Raw genomic sequence first — 25701 nt, forward strand, 5'->3', positions numbered from 1 at the left:
CTCACTCTGCTGTGTCTGGCACTTGTGCTGCTTTCCTCTCATTTAGAGAAAAATGGGATCGCTGCTGAAGAGCTCATTTCCCAGTGTCAGGTCTTTAGAAAGATAACATGTCTGAATGAGGATAGATTCACTGGGGATCTTTGGGAAAGGAGACTGCGTATTCCAAAATGAATATGTGTAAAATAGCAATTTGGATGGTGTATGTGGAAGGCTGTGTGTACGTGCATAGATATGAATTATGTATGTATGAAAACACTTGCAGTTCTTTTAATACAGTAAGCTTATACAGACTTCAAGTGGTGGGAGTTGCCTTACAACTGTGAAACAAAACAGTGGTACTGTCTAGTAGGAAGAGGAAAGCAACTGTAAGCAAAATCCTGCTCTTGTTTAATGGACATAAGCATGATGTTAACTCACTGTTAACTCAGTTTGTGTTTGTCGCTGAGCTTTTAAAGTCAAACTACTTACTTGAAGGCATGAACTGGCTATATAAAAGTAGAGCTCAAATACTGTAGCTTTTTCTAGATTTCCACAAAGTATATTTCCTTTATTTTGATGCAGTTTTTAAAAGTATACTTCAAAAATGTATATTTCTTTCCAATTTGGGAAGGCTGTGAATGTTCTTTTATTTCAGTGATGCACTTCCTGGTGAGAAAGTCACATATGGTGGTGCTGGGTGCTCCTGTATGTTGCCTTAAGAATCTGATGGAGCAAAGTGGGTGGTTATCAACATCTTAAACATCTCCACAAAGAAACGGAGGCAGAATGGTGATTTATTGAAGGTGGTTCAAAAACACAGAGGGGAAGTAATTTTGTAAGGCCAAGGTTATTAAATAAGTTGCTTTCAAACTCTTTATTCCAAATCTTTGTAGCATTTACGGTGGGAACTGCTGGAAGTGTGGGCGGTTTGTAACTTCTGCTCCTGCTTTGTTTGTTTAGATTTTCAGCGCGCTGTTTGGATACTCTTATTCTTGGTGTAATTGCTTAAGAGGGCGCCCAATCTCATTTTGTGATCCTGTTCCTGTGACACCACTTTCCTTTCTCTCCTGTGATTGTAGTACAGCGCAGAACAGTGGCAATTGTTTTGTTTGAGCACAAAGGAAGTGCTGCAGTGGACAAGGCAGTGCTTGCCAGAATTGTGTTTGGAGCAGCTGTTGATGTATTGTGAGCTCAGCGCTCCAGAGACATTTTCTTTTAGCTGGTAAGGAGGTTTGGATGTTGCTTTTCCAAAATCTCTCCTGTAGCCCAGTGAAGTGTGTGCACTCCAGTGCTGTGTCAGAGAAGTTCTTCCTAAGTGTCTGGTTTGTGCAGTGTGTTATGTTGTACCTTTAAATCTGGCGTCATACCCTATTTACTGAATAAGCCTTTGCTGACTCCTGCTGTGTGCAGGGCTCAACCTGAATAGGTTTGGAGAATACTGTTGGTGGTATCAGAGCATGCAACTGTTTGACCAGAACGTTCAGTTCAGAGAGGAGGAAAGGAACATTCGTTACAGTAGAAACTTTCTCTCCTTAAAACCTGGTATGTGTTCAGGAAGTGGAGTCTGACGGCAAGAGTGATAAGCAGAAATGCCTGATGAGTCTCCAGATAAAGCTTTAAAGGTGGCAACTCCCCTTGTTATGCACAGAAGTAACTCTCCCAGCAGTTGTAACCCAAGGATGAAGCAAGTCCTCAGGTGACCTCGGGCAGTCATTCGCTGAGGTAAAAAAGGCAGCATCAGACTTGTCACAGTTACGGTTACTTCTGTGGATGAGGAAATCGCTCCTGCCTGCTTTTTTCCCCCCTTTTTGATCCTCATGACATGAGCACCTGCTTCCTGCCCATTCCCACTTACCACCCTGCATGGAATCAATCTTAAAACAACAGTGCAAAATAAAGCTCTGTTCCTTGCTGTTAACGGACCTTTCAGTAAGAATGGTTGCTTTATAGTTGATTTTATTCTGATCTTTTTGTGATCGAGGATTTCTAAGCATGTTCTGAGGTTGGTTGGTGTGGGTTTTTTGTAGCAACTCAGTCATACCTTGTCAGGATAGGAATGCTGATCCATCTATCTGTATTCTTACCTTCCCAGTACTGTAAAAGAACAACTGAAGAATTATTGTTGAGATAGCTGCTGCCTTCTAGACACAATGTCGTTTTTGTAATATGTGATGTTTTGCATAATAAACGAGCATGCCTTGACTTAGGATACTAAGACTATAAAAGCTATTCCTTCTTTTGCCGTTGTTTGTGGAACTTCATGAATGAATGTGTGCTTTGAAATATCAGGCTGCACTAAAAAGAATTAGTTTTCTTGTTAGTGTGTGAGGAGTGGAATTGAGGATTTTAGTCCAGTCTTGGCTCTGTTAGCAGGTGAACAGGGAAAAGAGTAACTTTTAATGACTACTTTGGTGTTTGAAGTGAGCTTTCTTGAAAAAGGTGTTAATGCAGTAGTAGTTTTCAGCCAGACAACATGTCATCTGAAATAAGGGACAGTCGTTCACACCTGTGTAAAATCAAAGGCAGTCAGGGAAGCAGAGGAGGCTTGTTTATTTATTTATTAGAGTGGAACAGTAACATTGAAGTGCCAACAGTGCAAAATGAGATACTTTGTTAGTGTTTTGGAGAGCTTCAGTAGCTCATTTGTGGGTTTGCTGCTTGCTTCTGCTGGGTGTATCTGTGTATCTGAACTGCTGAGGAAGGGTGCAGAGCCAGTTGCTCATTGATTGGAGTTGCATAGAGAAGTTCTTCATGCTTCTGAAGGCTCTTGGGTCCTTTCTGTTTCTTAATCTCGTGTAACAGTAGTATAATTCTCTTCTATTCCATGTTGTGGGGTCAGTGCTGTAGTATGTAAACTAGATTAAATGGAGAGTATTATCTCTGCTCACCCTTTTGGTTTGTCCTTTTGCTTCTTGTGTTTTAAGCGGTACTCCAGGACTCTGGATTACCATTCTCAGCACAGCCAAAATAATTTAATCAGCAGACTTTTATCAGCACAGCCAAAATCTATATGTATTTTTGTTTTAATATACTTTTCTTTACCAAGTATAATAATAACTGTACTTTGTGTCTGTTTAATTCCTCAAAAAGACTACTGCAGGCTATTGCATTGCAAAGGAAATGTTTCTCCCTTGTGATTTCAATAACTGCTCACTTTGTGGTGCTTTGGGTATTATTAGCCGAGATGAATTTAAAACAAATAATTGAAAGAATGGTAATTGAAGTTTTTCTTTGTGACATTTTTAAGAGAAAGAAATACAAGAAAAGCTAAAGTGATTATTTATTTTTCTTTCTTCCCCTTTTACTTTCAAGTCTGTTAGTTCAGGAAGGAAACCGTGACAAGAGAACCTCATCCATTGCTATTTCAGTGGTGCAGCAGAGTACTGGCATTCTGGTTGCCTTCAGGGCACTGCCCTCTGCTTAGCTCCTGCAGCAACATAGGACAAATGGATTGTATTTCAGACCTGTTGTTCCACTTTTGCTAAGGGTTTCAACTCTTTGCTGAACCTTAGCAGTTTATGAACTAAGTATCTTCATATATTATGTGCCTTGCTTTTAAATGGTTTCAAGTCAGTGAAAGGACCTGTGGGACCAAGTCTTGCTTACTGACCTCTGAATTATCCTAAGTGCTCTGTGCTTTGTTTGTAAAATGCTCTGTGTATTAACTATGACTAGAAAGTTAAGCAACAGTCATCTTTGAGATCTGGCTTGGGATGCTATTTCTGTTGTATTTGAGAACTTGGTATGAGATGTGAAGGAGTTGCCCACTGCCTGCAATTATCTCCATCTCAAACAGTCTCTAGTAAGACCAGGAGGCAGACTTACCTGTGAGTAAAGCCCAATTCATGCGTTCCTGCATTTTTCCTTGATGTCAGCTAGTATCTGGAAGACTCTTATCAAAGTAGGATCTCTTGATCAAGTGACTTGAGCTTTTTTTGGCCAGCCTATTGGTTGCTGTTTCGGTTATACACATGTACAGCTGGGCATCATAGCCTGACACTAGCATACCTGAGGGCAGTGAACTGATCGTGGGGTGAAATCTATGATCGCAGCAAAGCTTGCTTAGTAAATTGAAGATGTATTGTGTAACTGTACCTTGTGGAGCAGACAGGAGATGGTTTAACTCTTTCCCAGAAATACAGCACCAGATCCTGAGGGTGTAAGAAGGGAATAAGAAATGACAATGTTAGTGTTATGAAGAAGTTTGCATTGTGCTGCATGTGTCTCTGAAGTGTTTTGGCTTCATAAAGGCTTAAGCTAATCATAGCTCAATTGTGGCTCTGCATTTAAAGGTCAGGGAATTCCTTCTAGTTTGAAAAACAGGAAATGCAAATATTTACAATTTTAGCCAAAATTGCTCGTAATGCATTTTATTCTCCAAACGAGAAGCTAAGATAGACAGTCACTGCAGTTTGGAGTCTTTCTGGGAATTTTTTTGAATGTTAAGCGTTCCTTTCTGTGTTGTTTTTTCTTCCTGAATGCACTTGAGAGTAGTATTTGAAGCATCAGAAGCCAGGAGGAAGGAGCCATTGGCAGCTGCTCTTTACAGAGGCTCTGACATGGAGCAACTTTAAAGCATGCGGTAGGAAATAGGGAGGATGTTTGCTGCACCTGCCGGGGGTTGTGCTTGCTGGACTTGCTGGGAGTGTCAGGTTTAGAGGACAGATAGAAATCGGCTTTAGGAGCAACTTGAAGGCCATTTTCATGTATCATGAATATTATGCAAGTGGATTTAGGGTGAAAGATTTGATGTTACTGAAGTGATTTGGTAATACAGGAAACTTCTGAGTGTTATTTCCTCTGTTTCTTTAATATTTGAAATACGTTCATAATATCATTTATGATAAAAATACTAAATAATCATTCAAACATGAATGAGGATTGATAGAATTAACTATATGTATGTACTATATTTCAGCCTGTCTGCTTCCCACCACCCCACACCTTTTTCTTGTTGTGTAGGACAATAGGGATCTGGGAACTTACTGACACTGTGTTCTGGAGTAAGCTGTGATTTTTCAGAAAAGGAAAATGTTTTTATGGCGAAAGTGAATGATGCAATGGAGAATGTGATTCTTTTGCTGACTGCCTCAGAGTTCTTTTTGCAGTGCTGGAGCAGGTGACTTAACCACTTTGTATGTAGCCGTTAAATGTGTGTTCATCACCATCCACATCAGTTAATTGACTTCCTGGTTGAATTCACAAACCTCACTGCAGAGTAAGATGCGCTAATTCCAGGAATGACCAGAATGTATTTTATCTGAGCACCGAGAATATTATAGACTGCCATCATTCTCATGTTTGCCCCCTGTAATTTGTTACCATTCTAAAATTGACTTCTTAACCCTCTCCTACTTATTTTTCTTTGATTCATCTTTGTCCAGGCATAATTTTATTGCGGTGAATAGTTCTTTTGTTTTTCAACAGGCTGTTTAGAAATTGTACATTATACGACATAATGTAGAGATCACAGGTATTTCTCTACTTCATTGTCAGTCAGAACAGCCGGTTTCCCTAAACACAGTAGGTACTTTTCTTGAATACAACTTCCGTTCTGGAATTTTATTTATTTTTATAAATAAATATAAATATTTTATCACTGGTAGCAGTGATAAAACATTTAGTTTGGCTTACTCAATGTCACTATATATATATTTTAGTGTAAGAGGGGCTGTGCTGAGTAACAGAGAAGCAAGCACATTTTAGAGCAAGTTTGAGATTTCTCTAAATGCAGTGACAGTACATAAATGTTTTATAGGCCTCCAGAGAGGTATCCCGTCTACATCAATCAGAGGCTTTTTGTCATGTGCTGTTTTGTCTCTGGGAGCATTGTCCAGTTCTTCTATATTACACCTGTCAGTTTGCTTGACCTATGTTTCGATGATGGTGCTGTTTTGTTAAACACCCCCAGTCAGCTCTACAGTCATAGTCCAGAATGTTTTTCTTACACTTTTGAAGGAGGAGTGATCTTAGGGAAGCTACAGCTGCAAGATGTTGTTTTTGAGGTAAAGTGTCTCTGCCAGTAGGGGAGGAAGCCAGTATTTCAATTGCAGCTCTGGACACTTGTGGCTGAAGATAGTATCCAAGTCCAAGGAGAAAGAACATCTTGTAGCTCTTCTGTGGAACCATTTTAGGGAACTGAGCACTATGCTTTTCTTCTCAAGTGGTAACGGTAGGCCCACGCTTTAACCAGCTTTAAATTAGGAGGAGGTATGATACTGATTGTGTATCCAAAATCTAAAGTACTGCTTTTTGTGCAGAATGGAAATAAAAAGGTAAAGAAAGCTGCTTCTCAGTTAACAGCAAAAGTACTTAAAGCTGTGCTGCTGCCATTGTGCCATAGATCTGGTTTAGAAAAATGGTTCCTATTGATGGAGTTGTGGGCATCTTGAGTCCGTGTTCTGTCTTTGTAGGTACATGTCTAGACCTGGTACTCTTATCTGGATTCAGAGAGTGCGAAACAGAGTGTGATAGAGAATAAGGCCAGTAATGTCTAACTCATTCTTACATCCACACGGCTACTTCTGTACTGTGTGGAGAAAGGAAATTGGAATGCTACATGACTCCTGCCTTAAAATGTATTTCTGTGTTCCTATTGCTTCAAAAGGCTGTATAGGAACTGCTGAGTTGTGGCCTCAACCACTGAGCGCCTGGGGAAAGGACCGGATCAGCCCTGGGAGCACAAGTTTAGGCAGTTCATCTGTGTGACTGGGAGGGCTGGAGCCTGGCTGCACCTCTCTTAGACCCCATTTAAGGGCTGACTGCCACTGGGGAAGGATCTCTTTCTGGAGATCCCTCCCTTTGGAGTTTTTTATTGTGAACCTAGGACACAGGTGAGCATTTCATTTTTGATTGTCTCTTTCCACCATGATAATTTTTCTAACTATAAACCTGTAAAATACCATCCTAACCATGTACAGTTCTAACTGTACATTTGTTAATTGTACATAGGATCTCTCATTTTAAGTTTTCCTTTCCTGAGCATGGATGCTTGCTCAGTAGGCATGGCACACCAGATATGAGATCTCTTTGGGTAAAATCTTCTCTTTAAGCATATTTAAAGGATTAATTAACACCAGCATTGGGTGCTCAATCTGTAGAGCTTCTCCTGGCAGCATAGAGGTATTGCTGTACCTGGAGAGATACGGATAGCAATGATGCAATGAACATAGGATAGGAGGTAATTAGATATTTGAAGTTTGATTTACTTGGGATTGTTTTAAACACCTTAATGAGTGTTTTGGGTTTTGGAAATTCTGGAGCACATCACTGTATGATAATATTGAATAAACAACTGCTTCAAAAAGCTTTAGTGGTGGTGTTATATTGGAGGAGTATAATGTAGAAGAAACAGGAATGTCTTCAGGCTGCTAACACTAACGTATGACCAGTACAGTTGTCAGATGGTTGAGCTTTCTTTTAGACCTAAATAGTGTTTGCATATCATGATAGCTGTATATTTTACATTATGGTGTGAAAAAGCCTTTTTTGCAGCTTTTCTGTACTGTGTGGATTGGAAGGGGCCCACCATGGTCTCTTCTCACAGGCTCCTAGGCAGCACCTGCTCCACTGCGATGGTCTCTCACAGGCTGCAGGGCAATCTCTGCTGTGGTGTCTGTAGTACTTCTCCTCTCCTGCTCTGACCCGGCTGTTACTAAGACTGCTTCTCACACTTCCCCTTACTCCTCTCTGGTATTTTGCCCTTTGAAGTATGTTTTCCTCCAAGCAGCATGTGTGACCCAGGGGCTCAGCTGTGTTGGGGAACGCTGGAGTCAGTCAGCACTGTCTGGAAGCAACTGTGCCTGGCATAGGATCACGTTCCTCAGAGAGCCCTGCTGCTGCCCTACTGCCAGCACGTCACCTTCTGTACCCAGTATGCCTTGGCAGGTGACAGTGGTGAGAAGCAGTCAATAACAAAAGTTGTTTTTTTGTAGCTGGATTCATAAATTTGTAATTAGGCAAGTGGAAGTGCATAGGTCGAGTAGTCTAGCACTGAAGTCAAGTTTGTTGAATCGACTGCTTTGTTGGATGGCAGTATTTTGTCACATTGTAGCAGAACTGCAGAGTTTGTAATAGCATGTGAAATTCTAATGGAGTGTGCAGTAATCAGTGATGCAGATAATGGAGTTGAATGCCTCCTTATCAAGTTCAAGTTTGTGGCAATACTGAGCTGGGAGGTACTGTAGACTCTGCAGGGGTGGAAAGCCTTACAGAGCAGTCTAGACTGAATCACAAAATACCTTGAGTCCAATCCCTGGCTCCACACAGCACCACCCCCATCCCACCAGGATGGCAATGGCACAAAGCTTCACCAGGGAGGTTCAGACTGGGCGTGAGGGAAAATTTTGTTATCCTCATGTGGTCAAATTTTGGAACAGACTTCCTAGTGAGGTAGCTGATGTCCCATCCCATACCCATCATTGTTCAAGAAGCATTTGAATAATGCCCTGTATAACATGCTGTAACTTTTGGTCAGCCTTGAAGTAGCCAGGCAGTCAGGCATGATGATCTTTGGAAGTCCTTTCCAACTGGACATACACTATTCTAAAAAATCTGTCCAGTTAAATCAAACAAATGAAAGAGGGATTACTTTTTATTTACCTCTTTGCGATGTTTTCCAGTTCTAATTGAAAATTCCTTGTCTTTTACTTCATATCTTCAGGTTTTGGTAGTTACATTTAAAGACTGTCAGTGTTGCTTTCAATCTTGTCAAGCTCAAGAATGTCACTGTAGTGTCTGTAGTGTCTTTACTTGCTCATACTGCGCTGAAATCATTATGGTGCAAATCAAAGTGGTTTTTTGTGTTGGATCTAGGCTGACACAATCTCATTAGTTCTGTCATCACCTTATTAGAGAAAACACACATTAAATGCTTTTAGTTTTGTATGCTAGTTAATGACCAGTCTTCATTTTACTGCGGACTTGAAATTTATGCGTTCATAAAGGTGGAGTTGTCCTTCTGGCATTGGTGATAGTAGGTAAATCTTGAAATTATGAACTGTAGTAATGAATTTGCTGGAATAATTGTTTTGAAGTACAAATTAGCTCATTCTGTGACAAATGCTGTGTTCATGAAAAACCTGCTTAGGAGTAGCCTGCAGAACAACTTCTTCAAGCTGTGTTGTTTTTAAGTAATCCCTGTCAACAGTAGGCATTGAAAACGTGCTGGCTAAGCCATTGCCGCAAACAGCTTCCAAGTGTCGCTTCTGGCACGTGGCCATTGTTAGATTTTGTCATAACCTGTTAATATAGAAAATGAGAAGACCACTTTTTTTCCAGGCTGGTTAGATTGTGATCAGTGAGAAGAGAAAGAAAAGGTCCCAAGTCAGTAATATTTATTGTTTTCAAGGAAGGTGTAAATGAGATGTGAGCAGTGGCTGCTGTTACTTCATGAAGTGTAGGGATGTACTTAGCACTGCTTTCCTGGATCTGATTCAAAGCTCATACTGCTATTTGTCTTTGGGATGAGATAAGGAGTCCAATTGTAACTACAACCAACTCACTAGATATTAGACAGAAGGTGTTTTTAAAATAACTAAAGAAAAGAGTAGTTTACAGATGTTTTCCTTTTCTGATGAACTTGAGATAAGTGAGAAAACAACTGTTTTAGAGAATTCAGTAAGAAGAAACTTTGTGGGGGAGAAAAGGACATCACTGCAATGTACTTCTGTGTCTTTATTTACATACAGCTTTCACCTTGAATAGGATAGTCTAGCTGGCAAAAATCAGTTCACAAAATGGGTCATTCATCATATGGTATCCATCAAAGATTTTGCTAGATGTGAACTGAATAAGGACTTCTTTTAGGGCCTTCTAACTAATCTTACTGGATTAGAGCACCAAAAAAAATGATACTGGGTCAATGCCGTGATTTCTTGGGTTAGACAAAATCGCTGGCTTGAGAAGGTTCGTATTCTTTCGAAAGAATGATTAAGAAGGATGATGCTGCAGGCTGTGTTTAAGCATTGTCATTACATAGTTATCGTGTCATAAATTACTGCCCTGAAATCAGGATTGCGTGTAATCTTCACTTAATCATTATCTCATAGCCATTATGTATTACTTGAAAACCACAAACATGTGTGCTAATAATCTGCCTGTGTAATAACAAATAATAACAAAAAACTGCAAAAAGTAAAAGAAGAATGAAAGCTAAAGCTAATCTCATACGAAGATGAAAACACAATGCATAGATGTAATTTACATCATGTTAAATAATGTAAATACAGCCTGGTGAAGCATTGTTTATAGAACATCCATCTGATGCAGGCTTTAACCATCTACTCCAGGTAATGAGCTGTGAAATTGAATGGAATTATACGGACCAATGATGCTTCGTGGTTTACAGATATGTAACTCTCTTTAACTGTTGTAACCAAAGTAGATTGATATTTATATGACATTTGCTGTTTAAGTTTTTTTTGTTTTTTTGTTGTTTTTTTTTTTAAACAATCAGTACCATGTGTCTAATATTATCATTTGTTAAACAATTAATGTGCTGGTGTTTATTTGTGGGAGTACTGCTGGGTGTTTTATGGAGTAGGTGGAATGACACTTCTAATAGATGCTCTTATTATTTATTGATTTCTCCTAAACTGAGGTTTCAATAATGCAACTATTGCATTGCGGTGCCTGAAGCCCACTTTTATGCCTTAAGATGTTTGTAGCTACTTAAAGCTTCATCAACTTTCGATCTCTTTGGATACTTGTTGGTACCCACACATAAGTTATATATTAGTATGCCATGAATGCATACTAGAAAACGTTTCCATACCCTTTGTTTCTTCCTCCATCTGACCTCATCTGCATTATACCTTACGTAGTAGTTGAAATCAGGTCAAAGATAAATGCAGCGTATCTGTTTTGATATTTAGTCTGAAATCTTGCATTTCATGATCATTTAGCAAACCCACAAAACATATGTTTTTATGGCTAGTTTGTAAGTAGAGTTAATGCTTGCTATGGTTATTTTTCTATTTGTATAGATCGAGTTAGATCTTCAGGTTACAAGCATACTGATAATGTAATTTCTATTTAGGTTTATTCATTAAATCTCCTAAACTGAAAGACGCCTTATGTTATACCTTACGGCTTGCAGTAGGGTAGAAACAAATCAGAGCTGCTTTGTTAATGCATAGTTATTGTTCATCAGTAATTGTTCTGATCTCTCTGGTTTTCTCCTTTCAGTGAATCTAAGTATTCTCTGTAGATATTTATGGGCTATTTATGATCTCTGATATCACTTGCTGTACTTTCTTTATTCTTTTGTAATACTGGTTGACAGATGGGCAAGTTCCTCCTGGCTTCCTCATGCGGTGTCATAGGAAACCACATTTAACTGATTATGTGACTGAAGAGTAATGGTACAACCACAGGAAATCCTGTGGCTGAAACCAGCTTAGTTCTCTACTTCTGATAATGATTTTGTATTTGCAGGATATTGCGTTTAATTTAGGGATGCGCTGTGTTGTGAGTTTTAAAAGGTGGTGCTTATTGCAGTGCACAAACAGAATAGTTATATCTATATATAAATCATTATATTTATAAAATATTTTAAATACAAATACATATCAAATGTTGTGAAGAAACTTCAGATACAGTTGCAGATATTTTTCCTCCTTCATTTTTCAAGTATTTTAAAAGAATTGGTTACCATGCTAAGTAAAATCAGGGAAAAGCATGAAATTCATGAGCACGCCTGCTTTTTTCCTTGCTCGTGCTGTTACTGATGTGCATTCTTATTTGTACGTTAAGGAAATAAACATGCTCCTAAAATAAAGGGCAAGGGAAGAATAAAACGTTTTGAGACCTAAGGAAGATGATGTGAGAACTAAATGGAATGGGAAATAAGGATCAAGCATCTTCCCAGTATTAGACACTATTTAGTGGTAGTAATGTTTTAATTAATTAAATTAATTTAATTATTTTCTTTAATACTACTATTTATTTATTTATTTATTTATTTATTTATTCTCTTAAATTAAATGCATGTCAAACTCAATAATAAGATCTGGGCTCACCAGTTATGCATAGGAAAGTGTGCAATGTAAACTTGTCCCAGCAGCGAGAATCTGTAGGTAGTGCCAGAAGTCGTGCAGTATATAATTGTACCTAATGCTGTGATCGGTGATGGAATCATGTGACTGAGGCCCTCTGGATTTATAGGTGGTATTTAATTCATACTCAGAATTCCATATCATTCTACGTACACATAGGTTTCTTCTGTTCATATGCATGTATGGGTGAATGTGTATACAAACATGTCTGCATGCGTGTATATATATATATATATATATATATATATATATACATATGTATGTTTGTATACTTAAAAGGAAATAAAGTGTACATGCTACTTTAGTACTTGGTCTTGGCTGGGATTTAACAACAATACAATAAATTTCTGATACCTTTAAGAAATGTTTTAAACTCAGAGTTCCCAGAAAGAATTAAGGCGCTGTGTTTCTTTGGAAAGAAGTAATTACATCCATCGTTTAACACTGGCTTAGCTGTTGAGTGTGTTGCGCTCATTAATGTGATATTTTTTAGCATCTGGTGGAAAAGCTGCTGGAAAATGTGTAAAGACTCTTGATGTTGGAAAGCTGTCAAAATGAGGCTGTTATTAGACTTAGAGTAAAGCTTTATGGAGTAAAATGACATCAGCTGGAGTTGTTACATTCCTAGGTTGCCCTGCCTTCTCTTCAGCCTTTCTGAATTTGTGCACTGGAATAGGATCCAATGTTTGAATTGCGGAGTCAGTTTCTTGATACAGATAGTCGATACTGTGATACATACGTATCTTGATGCCTGAATTCTAAAGAAGAACAAATGTACTTGCCGTAGCATTGAGCAGAAAGCGTTAAGAGCCAAAGAAGCTGTTTCACAGATGTACATGCTTGACAGAAATCACTTTAAAGTAGGATTTCTATTTTAGTGTTCCAGTCTCTGCACTCCAAATAAGATGGAAAAGCTATCAGAGGGAAGGAGAAGCATTAGAAGAGAGGTGTACTTGAGAAATGCACCTAATTTTTTGTTGCTGAGAGTGACTGAGAATTTTCTTTTTAAATGGCACAACTTGAATTAAAATATAATATTGCAATAAGTATCTATACTAATTCAAATATAGTAAGATCTTTTAGAACATACTTAACTGCAGTTTTGACTATAAAATTTTCAAGTATAGATTTTTATACCAAATTCTCTGTGTTATAGCAGATATTAACTACTATGGCTAAAGGAACTTCCAACATGTTCTTGAGCCTTGGCCCATTATTTGGCATTAACTCTTCTGTTTGCTTCTGTATTGCTGTGATTTCTGATATGTTCCTGGTCTGACTTGTAAGAACTAAAGCTTTCTCCCAATGCTAGAGATACTGAGCTACAGAAAATATAGTAGAAATTATAGAGTAACGCTTCTGAGTCATAGCGTAAGCAAGTTGTTGTTTTGACCCTTTTTAGCTTTACCGATAAAAATGAAAGCTGGGGGGCACTTAAAAAGTTGTTCAACAATGAACAGGGAACATGTGTTGAGTTTTACAGGAGCTGCTGTGGAAGTGGCAGCTGCTTTGCTTTCTGAAGTCTGTCGTTGTTGATCGGGTGCGTTGTGCTTGGATCAGACGGCTGATGCATGGAGCCTTTGGAGAACTGTGCTTGTTATGGTCTGAAGGAGCAGCATTTGTCTCTAAATTCAATGCCAGATGACCATTTCTTAAATGGCTGCAGCTGTTATTTGCTCAGACCAGTGTAACTGATTTGGTTTTTTTGTCAGATTCAGGGCTGATAAATCACTTTTGCATTTTACCTGTTATTATATATCTGTAAGTTATAATTTCCAATAATGCTAAGCCTGTTTAAGGAAGATGTGCATTACTAAGGTACTAAATACAATGTAAAGGAGGTACTAAATTTAACGGGCTTCCTCAATTTTGCATTCTCACCCTTTGTTGATTTAATAATCTAATAAAAATATTTGTGAAGAAAACAAATGTAATGGCATCTGTACCCATCTCTTGTTCCTGGCAGCTTCTTTAGGCACCATACAGGGGCACTGGGGAGCTGTAGAACAGAAGAGATAGCAGTAAGAGAGGTTTTGATGTGGGAATTGGTGTGAGTTGTGAGTCATGGCATTCTGCACTGGTGGCTGGCTGGGAGAGCATGTCATGACTCTTTGGCAGAGGCGGTTCCTCCTTGCTGCTTCTGGTGAAGGAATACTGGCAGATCAGTTTGAAGCTGAATCTTCTGAGCTGGGCTGCCTGTACCATATGGCTTCGGTTTGTTCTCATGCATTCATTTGTAATAAAGCTAACAAAACTGATCAGTATTCAGGTGATGTTTGATACTATGCACAGTGAAAGTGTAGGGTATTTGGGGTGATAGAAATATACGTATTTTTTTTAACTGCTAGTGAACATTAATGTCTTAGGACATGGGTAAATTTGTGAATATATCAATTTCAATTGTTCCCGATCTGTTCTAATTTGTAGGACAAAACATTACAAAATGATGATAGAATTTGTCAATTATCAATGAATCCACAGCAGGCAGGTTAAGCAAAATTACAGCTAGGAGCTTTTCTAACTGTCTGTCATTACTCGGATTTTCTGACCCGTTTTGTTCTTTGCCATTCTGAGTACTCTTAGGAACTCCCCTAGGATAACCAGTTTTTTCCCTAAAGACTTGACACTGAGTATTTTCTGCGCCTCCCTCAGTTGTTCTTCTGCTGTGCTACACTGTTATCAACAGACTGTTACAAGGTCTGAAATCGGGAATGAGTGTGGGGGAAACCTGTAACATTTTACAAAGACAATCCTTTAACAGGGTCTTTAATAATATGGATATTAAAGTAAGGACAGTAAATAAAATCTGACTAGAGATTTTGGAATGCTTCAGCTCTAGTGATAATGTAAGCAGCATTTAGAATCCCTTAGTATTAGCTTTGTGCCTTACTGAGTTGAAAAGTATTCAGTTGAAAACGCAAACTTCCATACGGGACTTTTAAGTTTGACATCAATATGTCTATTCCAGTTACTCACGCAAGCCCTGAAGAGCTCACAGTCTAGATGGGGCCAGAGAGTCATGAGCTTGCAAGACTTATCTGACCTGAGGGAAGGAAAAGAGGAAGGACAGGTGGTGTGTCTATTATTCAGGAATTTCTGTTCATGACAAATACAGAACTAAGCTGAAGAATGTTTGTAGGAACGGTCTCCAACTTGGAGAGCTCTCAGAAGTCCGTAGACGCGAATAAAGTAGTAATGGCTGAAGTCTTCCTCTTTGTTGTTGTGATGCAAATAATTAAATTTATTCAGCATTTGGAAACTTTTTTTTCCTTTCTTTCAGATGTGCTGTTGCTTAGGTTTTAGTTTGGGGCGGTATTTAGTATTGGGCCCATGTATGGGAGATCGGTAATCACAGCCTGAACCACTGATTAATCAGCTGAGGCAAGTGTTGGGTCAGCTGCGGGAGCACAGTTGAGAGTAATGGAGCTGTGCTTTCAGGCCTTTGGGTAGCAGACAAGATCCTCCCATCCGAATTGATGGTCAGGACTACATCTTTGATTCCTTTGCGGTTAATGTTTCCTATGTTAATTCATTTGCTAGTGCTTAATTACAGCTGTAATAACTACTTTCTTCTGTTAAATATGCTACCATACTTAACAAGCTTAATGCTCTGCTGTGGTTGATTGTATCTGATTGGTCTGTGTGTTTTGTTCACATGAATAAGTGTCCCAGAGGGAAGTTTTGTCAGGAAATATTCTGCCTTCCAGCTGTAATTGAATGGATTTGAACAAGCAGAGACAGCTGGGTCCTGTTTTGGTCTTGATTTGTAGGGACCCAAGGGATTGGGAGAGTGGGAAAGGGATCTTGTGCCAGTTGAGTGAGTTCAAATGAGGAAAAAGCTTTACTCCCTTGACTATTGTGCATTTCAACTTTTAATACAGCAATAGAGCCTATTCAAGTAGTTGTATGTTCTTTTGTTAAAGAAGGCTTGTGTACTTCGGTATTGTCTTTTTTGAAATGTAATGTCTTAACACATGAAGCACAATTTTCCAGGTCAACCACCCAGCTTTAATCGTAAGATCTTATGGAGTGCAGGAAGGAAGCTGAGAAGTCCTTACAATAACCAAGGAATAACGTGCTCTTGGAAGTTCGTTCATGGGAACGTTCACACCATAATTAAAACAACAACAAAAGCAAACAAAACAAAAACCTCCGGCATGACAGGAGAAGCAAGTAGCTGAGAGAATTTGGGATTGCATCTAAGTTTAGAGAACTTTAAATCCTTCTTGTATCTGTATTTTGTAGAGGTCTTGATGTGTAACAGAAGCTTTTTTTGATGATGCTGTTGGAGCAGGACCAGGGGAGGGGCACAAAGATGGTCATGGAGCTGGAACACCTCCCCTATGGGCACAGGCTGGGAGAGCTGGAGCTCTTCATTCTGGAGAATGGAAGACTCTGGGGAGGCCTGATGAATTATGTACCCATTATTTTAAATCTAGAAAAGGTGATTATAAGAGTAGGTAACAAATATCTTTCTTTCAAACGTAGCAGGATGTTTGCATCAGTTGGGTCCTTCAGACTTTGGAATGAGTGCTGTCGTGTAGCCAAAAGGTTGGAGTCTAGCTTAATTAATGTATTATTTTTCCTTATTTGTCTGTTTTCTATGTTAGACATAGAACAGTGGCCTAAAATGTTCCTCTGAGTTTGTTTTATGTGGGCAGTGTTGTACTTCTGATATATTGCAGAGCTTCGTTTGACGTTTTTAAGCCAGTGGCCTTATAGTGCTCCTTTGTGACTGCTGTCAGTCTTCCGAGGTCTTGCGTTGATACTGAAAGTAGTGTTTCTTCTCATTTTATATACTGATATATGTAGATTTCCCCACCTTGCATTTTACTAAATCTTCAAGGGTTTACTTGTACTTGATTTTCTTCTGCATTTGGTGACTCTATAAAATTGATATCTTTCCCTATTTCATAGTATTCATTTTTCTTATGACTTAAACATGTTTCTCAATTATTTTAATACCTGTAACTGGTCTCTTTTATTTATTTATTTATATATTTTTGAAGTGCAGTTTCCATTCAAATATTTATATGAAATAGCTGGACTGTGGTACTGGTTGAAAACTAACTAACACTAACTATAAGCAGTGCGATAACCTGCCTGGGAAATGTGGTTGGTCAGCTTGCATACAGAGAGCGACCAAAAAGTGTGCTGTAATTATAGTGGAATTAATATGGGGTGATGGCATTGAAATGGTATGGGGAGTGGCATATAGACTAAGTGACAGAGGTGGAAGAACTGTGAACAGGAACTTGAAGAATCTGCAGTAACGTATTGTTTCTTATTGCACTTAGTGACTTGATGCTCAGAATCAACATTTTACTGTGATTTATTAATGAAGTACTGTACGATTTCGTTGTACTATCTCATTTTTGCTGATTTCAGAGCAGCCTATTGGACATACCAGTCAGTGTAAAATAAACGCAGGCACTGTTCAAAAGTCAATTTATCTGATGACAGCGAGTGATAACTTCTAAAAGAAAAGAATCACTTCGATGTATTTTGAACTTGCTTGTTATGTTTGAACTTCAGTTAGTTGTGAGGTCTGGATCACAACTGCATGACTTCAGACAGCAGCTTTCATTTCAAACCTTTTGTCTGTGGGGGCAGAGTGAGAACCGTAACTGTATGCGCTTGTATGATACTCATCTCCTGGAGTTCTCCATTTGTGACTGGGACTTTGGAGAACTGTTGTAATGCAAACATGAGTAAAAGCATCAGTGAAATATGCTGTCTGGGGTATACTCATGTGGTTTTGAGCAGGCTTATGCTATGCTTGTAAAGAGGAAAAAAGGTATTCTATTACACGATACGTCAGTTCACTTGGTGGGTGCTTGCCTCTGACGTGCTGTAGAGCTGTGTGTCTGCTATTACAGCTTGACTCTATTATCAGCCTTCTGCTTGGAGGCCCTTCCAACTTGCTGGGATGGGTCTGAAATGAAGCCTAGTGAATACTTCAGGATAAAAGCGCTGTGATGGAGGACAGAAACGAGATTCAAATCATTCATGTGCTCAGTGTGTGAGATTTGGCAGGTCTGCATTCTTACAAGTTTTAAGCATATGTAGATGCTAAGAATATATAGCTGTACAAACAAATCATTTTCAAGGAGGGGAGTTTGAAGAATCTGATTGCCCCCACTGTCCACAAGTCTTAGAGCACATCCTTTAACTTAAAGTGATCAAAAGAGCTTTGGCGTTTAACAAAGATTTTACTACTTTTTCTTATAAATGAAAAGAAAGAAGGTAAGTTGCTCACATAAGTTGTAGTATCAGCTGTCAGTATCAGCTAAACATTGGATGTGACCACAGTATATTTTCTTTACGTAGATGACTATAAAACAGACTTCAAAATTGTAAAGGAAAAGGAAGATGGACTGTCGTACAGCTCAAGTACATGTTAGTCAGCTGTAACTTAATGGAAAATAAGTGGGAGCAAAGCCCTCAAGACAGTTTATGGTAAAAGGAGAAAGGCAATACATGGGGGAAACTGGAGGAAGGGTGGTGGCAAGTCTTCATTGCCTGTGCTGGGACTTTGGTAGAGTGTCTGAAGGTGGGCAGAAGACAGTTAGGAAAGAAAGGGAGGAAACCATAAAACTAGCAGTTAGGGCAGTGAAGAGAGCTGTGCTCAGCTGGAGGCTTCTGTGACTCGAGGGGATTTGATGGTTAAGAAGGACAGCTGTGAGCAGACTGACTTAAAAGTGAGTGAGGTGTGGATGTGGAGAAACTGGAGGTGGCTGCATGGTAAAATGACATGGGGATACATGGGGATAGAGCAGAGTGACTAAACAAGCAGGCAGTTTGTGTAGGGTGAATAGCAGCCTGCAGTGCAGGCCCTTCAGTTGCTGAGCAGTCATGGTAGGTAGGTGCCTGCTTTCAGTGGGCCAAAGTCACTGCCTTTGTTCTGGTAAGACACTCCTATGTTATAATGGTATGCAGCAGAATTCCTAGAAGTTATTTTTTTATTTTTATTCAACTGAGAGAATTATCTAAACTGTATATTTAGAACGACTGTTTAATTAAGGATGCAGAAGCATGCATGCAGAACAAAGGAAATTGCAGAATTAATGATGCCTCCACAGCACCCTTGAAGGGGGCTTTACAGGCTTCTTTTGTGGTTAGAAAATATCCATTCTTCAGAAGGGAGATCTGTTACTTGACAGGTGCTCATTTCCCTCCCTTCCCCTTTGTTCCCCACTCATAGAAATTTGCTATGATTTGTCTCTTGAGCAGTCTTCACACATTGCTCAGGTAGTTGCCAACTCATGGTCACCACAAAGAGTAAGATAGTATTTTTCAGGAGTGTGGTCATTAAGTAGTGATAACTTCTTTTTTTATGTGATAAATTTAAGGACTTGAGAGTTTATAAATTCTAAACAGACATTGAAATAGAATACTCTTATTTTGATGCTTCAGAACATTTAGTAATTCTTAACACAGGTCCAATTTATTTGAGTGTAAGCATGGGGTGATTTTAGGCAGTCAAATAACAGCAAATTGAGTTATTTCAGCTACTGTGGAATGTGAAGTCTTATCTTGACTTGTCAGACAGCATGAGGGATGGTGTCTAAGCAGCATTGAGCTTTATGGGCACATGACCACCTTCTTCCTCCTTTATTAGCCTTTCAGGTTTTCTAATCACCACATACATTTAGGAGGAAATATTTTACACAGAGGGTGGTGACACACTGGAACAGGTTGCCCAAGGAGGTTGTGGATGCCCCATCCCTGGAGGCATTCAAGGCCAGGCTGGATGTGGCTCTGGGCAGCCTGGTCTGCTGGTTGGCGACCCTGCACATGGCAGGGGGGTTGAAACTGGATGATCATTGTGGTTCTTTTCAAACTAGGCTATTCTGTGATATATTATTATTTTTCATTGCTCTTATTTTACTTCCAGAGCACCTGCACACCTCTGTGCTAGGTGAAACAGGGGTCCTGTGGTAAAGACTATATTGTCAATGCTACAACGATCGCATCAGAGTTCAGTGCACAGCAGGATGAACTGAAGTTTAATATTTCATTTTGCTGCTGGTGTGATAATATTTAAACATAAAGTGGGTCACCAAAACTTGTGTGACAAGAAAGAACAGTAACATGAAAAAGTAAGGGCTGTATCTTGATGTAGTGTAGAAGGGTTACCCAGACCTGCAGCAAATGTTTTATGAACACATGGGTTATTTTTCATTTGAGACTTTGGGGGTGGAACAGAACTATTCTTGTATGTTTGGGAAAGAGATTTTATTTCTGTCTCTGATTTTAAAATTCCTGCTGAAGAATCTTTTGTGGTGGCTGCAGCCAAAGATGGCTGGATGATCTCCAGCTGACCCAGATGAGAACAGATTACTTGCTTTTTTTTCTTTTCCCTCAGGATCCAGAATATTGTGTCTGTCTGTACCATAGTGCAGGAATTTGTGGACATACTTCTCATTCTTGGAAAATGACAGATTCTTAACTTGTGCATACAGATGTTGGCACTTAATTGTTCATCAGGAAAAACATGTTAAAAATGTTATGAGGGACTGAAAATTGACCCTTAACTGTGAAAACTTGAGAAGGGTATTTGAGGCTTGTTATTTTTTACATAGTCTTAAATAAAGTTCTGTGGTTCGGCTGTTATCTACCAAGTTTTGTCCCTGATGTGTTCCGAAGAGACAAGAAGCTGCCAGAAAGCTTTTGTGTGCTGCCCTGTCAGTCTGAGGTGGGTAGCAAGGAGGGGATGGATGCTTCATCTCAATGAAGTCAAGCAGCTCGTTCAGCAGCTCTGCCTTGCTGACTGGCTGTTGTTTCTTCGGAGGAGTTGTGTTGGTTATGGAAGGAGCATTCTCACACCTCTTCTCTGAAGCTTTTTGAAGTGTCCAGTTGTGGTTTTCTTAACTCGGGCCTGCATTTAATGCATTTCGTAATCACAACTGATAAAGCCAGTTGAAAACGAGTTCAGGATTGAACGTGTAAAATAAAAGCACTTGTTAACTTTCAGGAACGTAGCAGAAATTCAAAGCTGCAGAATGCCTTCAAAAACAGGGCTATCTCAGCATGTTCTGCTTTCTTCTTTGGTTTTGTTTTGTTTCTTTTGTGTTTGCAAGAACTGTTAGGAGGAATCCAAGAGCCTTCTGGGAGCGTGTTGAGTGACAGTGTCTCAGGTTGTGTGGGTTTCCTCCCTAGCAAGGGAATGCTCACTCTGTGTTTTTATAATTATTTTTTAACTGGTGAAGGAAAGGGGGTTTCCTCTTGAGACGGCAAGCAGCTGGTGTTCCATGGCTGCTGTATTCTTCTTTGTTTCCTTCATAATGATCTTTCATCATTTCTGTCGACAGCCCTGATGGATGTAGCATTTAGTTTCTAAATCTTTGGCTTTCTGAGGTATGTTATATGGAACAGGGCAGTGGGTGGAAACCTGATTTTGCTGTGTGGGTTACTGAGGAGGAAGCACGTTCCTTGGAGAGGCAGGGCATAGATACTCACTGAGACCTGCCAGTAGAAGATAGACACTTTCGTTGAAGCTTTTTTGTCCTCCTTACCAGTAAAATAACTATGGCATCAGTGAGCCACCAGGGGGAATTTAGAATTCCCTGACATTGTCCCATTGTGTTTCATTAAATTTATGAATTGGTTGTGGGCGTGAGTTTTTAGTCAGTTTCAGCTCCAGGCCTGCAATACTTAGCACTTTCTTTAGGAAGTCAATCTGGTCCTCATCTCACTGGGGCTTTAATTTCAGCCTGTGCATAAAGCAGCTCTGGTTCTCTACAGTGCTTCACTGGGGAGGGAAAGGGTCAGTTGCAGATGAGGGAAAGAGAGAAGGAGCCACCCCAAGCAGAGGTCAGCCCTGACAGATGAGAATTGCAGGGCTTGCTCTGCCCAATCTCTGCAGACTGGGAATTGGAGGGAAAGAGAACGAGACAGTAAGACTAACTTTGCAAATGAGACTCCGGTACTGCTCTATTTTATGAGTTTTTTGTTGCTTTTTAAATTACTATTGATTGTTGTTTGTTATTGCGAACATTTATAATTATGATACTAACCTGCACTGGGTTGACAGTGTTGCTTTCCTCCCCATCAGCTCTTCAGGAGGTGGGCTTTTATCTCCAACAGTTTAAAAATGAAATCTCTTGGTATTAAATATTTCTTAGCACTGCTTACAGAATGCTTCACCTTGCACTTTGTCAGGCTGTTCAAGTTTGATGTCTCTACTTCAGAATCCATATGATCTGGAATGTATGCTCCTCGGTATGTCTGCTTTGCCAGAAGGAGCCCTGGTGATGGGCTTTTAACGTGTTACTCCAGGTGAAATTACAGTCTGCTTTTAGCTGGAAGAATTTGAAACAATTATAGAATTCTTCTCATACTGTTGTTTTTTTTTAACAGTTTGATTGCTTTATAAACAGAAATGGAATGAATGCCTCAAACATAAAATGTGAGGAACAACCCATAGAGACTTAAATTACTTAAAATAGTCATGACAGGTTCACCTCATTAGAAAATAGCTTAGCCTGACTTCTACTATGTTGGTTTCCCTTGAGGCTGAGTTGTTAGATGGCTTTTTCTGGCCATATGTAATTGATTAAGTGTAAGGAATCTTTGCCAAGAGGATGGTAATTCCGTTTTCCCAAGCAGGTCAAGATCCAAAGTGGTGACCAGTGTTTTTGTAGAATAGTTCTTGCAGATTAAGTTGTATCCCTCCATTCTGTGGCAATAACAACAACATGTGAATATTTTTGAGAAAACCCATCTCTATATATGGCTCAGCAGCTTGTGGCCATAAATGACATATTGGCAAATCTGTAAGTTTTATATAATGAGATTGTGGCTCCTGCTAAGTTGGGGATCTCAGCTGAATGAGTACAGGAGGAGGAGGAGGTTGGGCTGCCGGTACTTCTCTGCTGCTTTGGAAGAGAAAGAATTCAATTTGGCATAACAAACTGCTGCTCCTTGGTGCTTTGTTAGTAGTTGTGAAAAGGGATGTGGGAGGGAGAAAAGCTATTGCTCCCTATTCCTGTTACTTTGAATGAAGTGCTGAAGGAAATGCCCACCCTTCCCATGGCACCTTTTGCTATTAAAAAGCTGCAGACAGACCCTAGTATTCATCAAGGAAACTGCAACTCTCTGATAAAGGGAATGTTATTTTCTAATTATTAATTTCCTTATGATTCAGTTCAAGGGGACGAGCATAGAAATAGAAAGGATGGCTGTATCCCCGAATATTTAAATTCCAGAGCCCTTTATATCACAAGGACCCCTGTGTGCAAATTGCATTTTGAAAGCTGTTTCCTGTCCTTGGGGTTTGCTGTCTTCATAACGGCTCGTACAGCATTGCCAAACTAGTTGCAAAAATTCTGCCCATTAACCTCATAGTCTGCAAAGCTCGATGCATGAAATTGCAATCTGAAGATATGCCTTCCAAGACCCTTGACCAGGCCAGATTTTCTGTACTAGAGATTGCTGTTGCTGCAAGATTATCAAATGTTTGCACAACAGACAAACAACGTTGATGATGAAGCACGCTGACCCTTTTTAGAACAAGCTATTTAGAGCACATTCCTTGGGCAAGTCTTTTTTGCTTTTCTTGGGCTGTATCTTGCTTCCTAAAACTGTTGGCTATACATTGACATGCCTGTTGCTAGAGATGATTAAAAAATATTAAAGAGAAGGGTTTGCAAACTTTTCCGCTGACACTGATACTACAAGTCATTAAACCAAATCCAAGCGTATTTTAGGCTGTTGTATTTTAGCGAATCAGTTTTAATGATGTTTATTTTTCCATTGTCCCTATGGGAACCCTGGAAGATTCCAAAATGTAATAATTAAAGAACGACAGGCCTTTCTTTACAATATAAAACAAGAAAGAGTTTTGTGGTTTAAACAGCTATGCTGTTGCTTGTTAACAAGATATTTTGCCTGTTACTGTAGCCAGGCCTATAATAGTCAAAAAATGTTGAAGTCAAGAACGGCGCGTTTGTTTTCAATCAGTTGTTTTTCAAGTTAAACAACTTTAATGACTAGTTTGAATTTGTTCAGTAGTTGTAGTACTTGGGTTAAGTCACTCACGTTCTCCCAGTAAAGAAGTACTTGTCACTTGTTTTGCCCATTCTTAGAAAAATGAAGTTCAGATTTCTCAACCTCTCTGTGTCAGCTCTTGTGCAGTTGTTGGTGCGCTGCCAGGGATGCTGGGAAGGAAAAAGGGGGCTGATAGGAAAATTCTAAAGAACGCTATTACTTTTGTTGTGCAGTGATACCAGTTATGTTATGACTTGTACAGTCAAACTATGTGAGAATCAAGAAGAACATTATTTCCAGATTTGGATTTGAGTGGGTGGGTTTCTTGTTTTGTTTTGGGTTCTTCTGATCGCTTTATAAATCAGTTTTATACCTGTGTGGTTTTTCCACTAAATGCGCAAATAATGCCTTGCGAATACAACTGTTACCACTTCCAGGAGCTAAGAACTGACTATGAAGTGTTCCTGAAGTTGTCTTTAAAACTATTGCATGATGCAGAGTCAAGACCAGTGTTACCCTCCCAGTCATTTTTCATCAGCACTTTAATTTTATATCAAATACAAGAGCTGTTTAGCAGAGAAATGAATGGCATCTAAAGGTCAAAAAGTGAATTCCTCAATATGTTAAACTTTGCTTATGCAGTAACAGATGATGTTATACATAGACAACTTGGAACACAAAAGACCATGTTGTTCAGCGACTGTTTTCTTCAGGGCAAAAACACCCTTTCTGTCACAGAAGTTTTGGCTTAGTTTTTATTGGTTATTATTTCCAGCTTTGAATTTGCAATATTACATTATAGAACACAGATATAGAAGTAGTCTGTTGTTTTCAGGACTCTAATTACATCTATTTTATGCTACTGTTACATTGTTTGTTGTTGTTTAATGATTGATATTTTTCTTTTGTTTCAGCCAAACCATTTACGTCTAAAGTGAAACAGATGCGACTACATAAAGAAGATTTTGAAATCCTGAAGGTGATTGGTCGGGGAGCCTTTGGTGAGGTATGTCCATGAGATAGGCAGGAGGAAGGATCTGAATATGCTTTTGCACATCTGTGGTGCTGAAGAAAGACAGTTGACAGCCCATATATTGTGTACATATGTACAAATTGTATGTGATGTGGACATAATGGATGATATAGGTTAACCTAATAATTGATGCAAGTATATTTGGATTTATATATTCTCTGACAGCTCACTGTAGTTTAAGTCCCTTAAATTTTGAGAGAAGAGACATACATATGAAAGGGTGAAAGATGGTGTTTCAACCATCTGACGATAAACTATTTGCTTGACTGTACTTTCTAGTCAGCAGATGGACTCTGAAGTACTGACAGTATAAAGATCTGGTCTTTTCTAATTATCCTAATGACTAAATTGTTCTTGAAAACTGCTTTCAGACTTAACAGATATTGCTACTGACATTCTAGGAACATTTACTTTGTGTGAAAATTTGGCTTTTCGCATCTGTGATTATGGAAAATGAAATTTCTATAGTTAGTTTTTAAGGAATGGGGATTTTTTACTGTAGCGTATATCAGTGCATGCTCTGATGATACCTCAGTGTAAATGTCATCTTCGGGCAGGCATATAAAAGACAACAAGAAGGATAGAGTTTACTTCATCTCTTTTGGTTTTTTTTTGCTCTGTCTGGACTAATGATTCTTTATA

At 39.1% G+C, this 25701-nt stretch overlaps 1 protein-coding gene across 14 annotated transcripts in view; it reads left to right on the forward strand.

Annotated features, from left to right (window-relative positions):
* CDC42BPA (CDC42 binding protein kinase alpha) overlaps positions 1-25701 on the forward strand; it is a 141924-nt gene that overhangs the window by 11082 nt on the left and 105141 nt on the right. For all 14 annotated transcript variants that reach the window (XR_001553791.2, XM_015856960.2, XM_015856962.2 and 11 more), the window contains one exon: positions 24941-25032. Coding sequence is in view for 13 of the 14 variants with exons in the window: in XM_015856960.2 (XP_015712446.1) it covers positions 24941-25032 (92 nt within the window). In the remaining variant the exon portion in view is untranslated. The remainder of the gene's footprint in view (positions 1-24940; positions 25033-25701) is intronic.

Source organism: Coturnix japonica, chromosome 3 (assembly GCF_001577835.2).
Source record: "Coturnix japonica isolate 7356 chromosome 3, Coturnix japonica 2.1, whole genome shotgun sequence".
Lineage (NCBI taxonomy): Eukaryota > Metazoa > Chordata > Aves > Galliformes > Phasianidae > Coturnix > Coturnix japonica.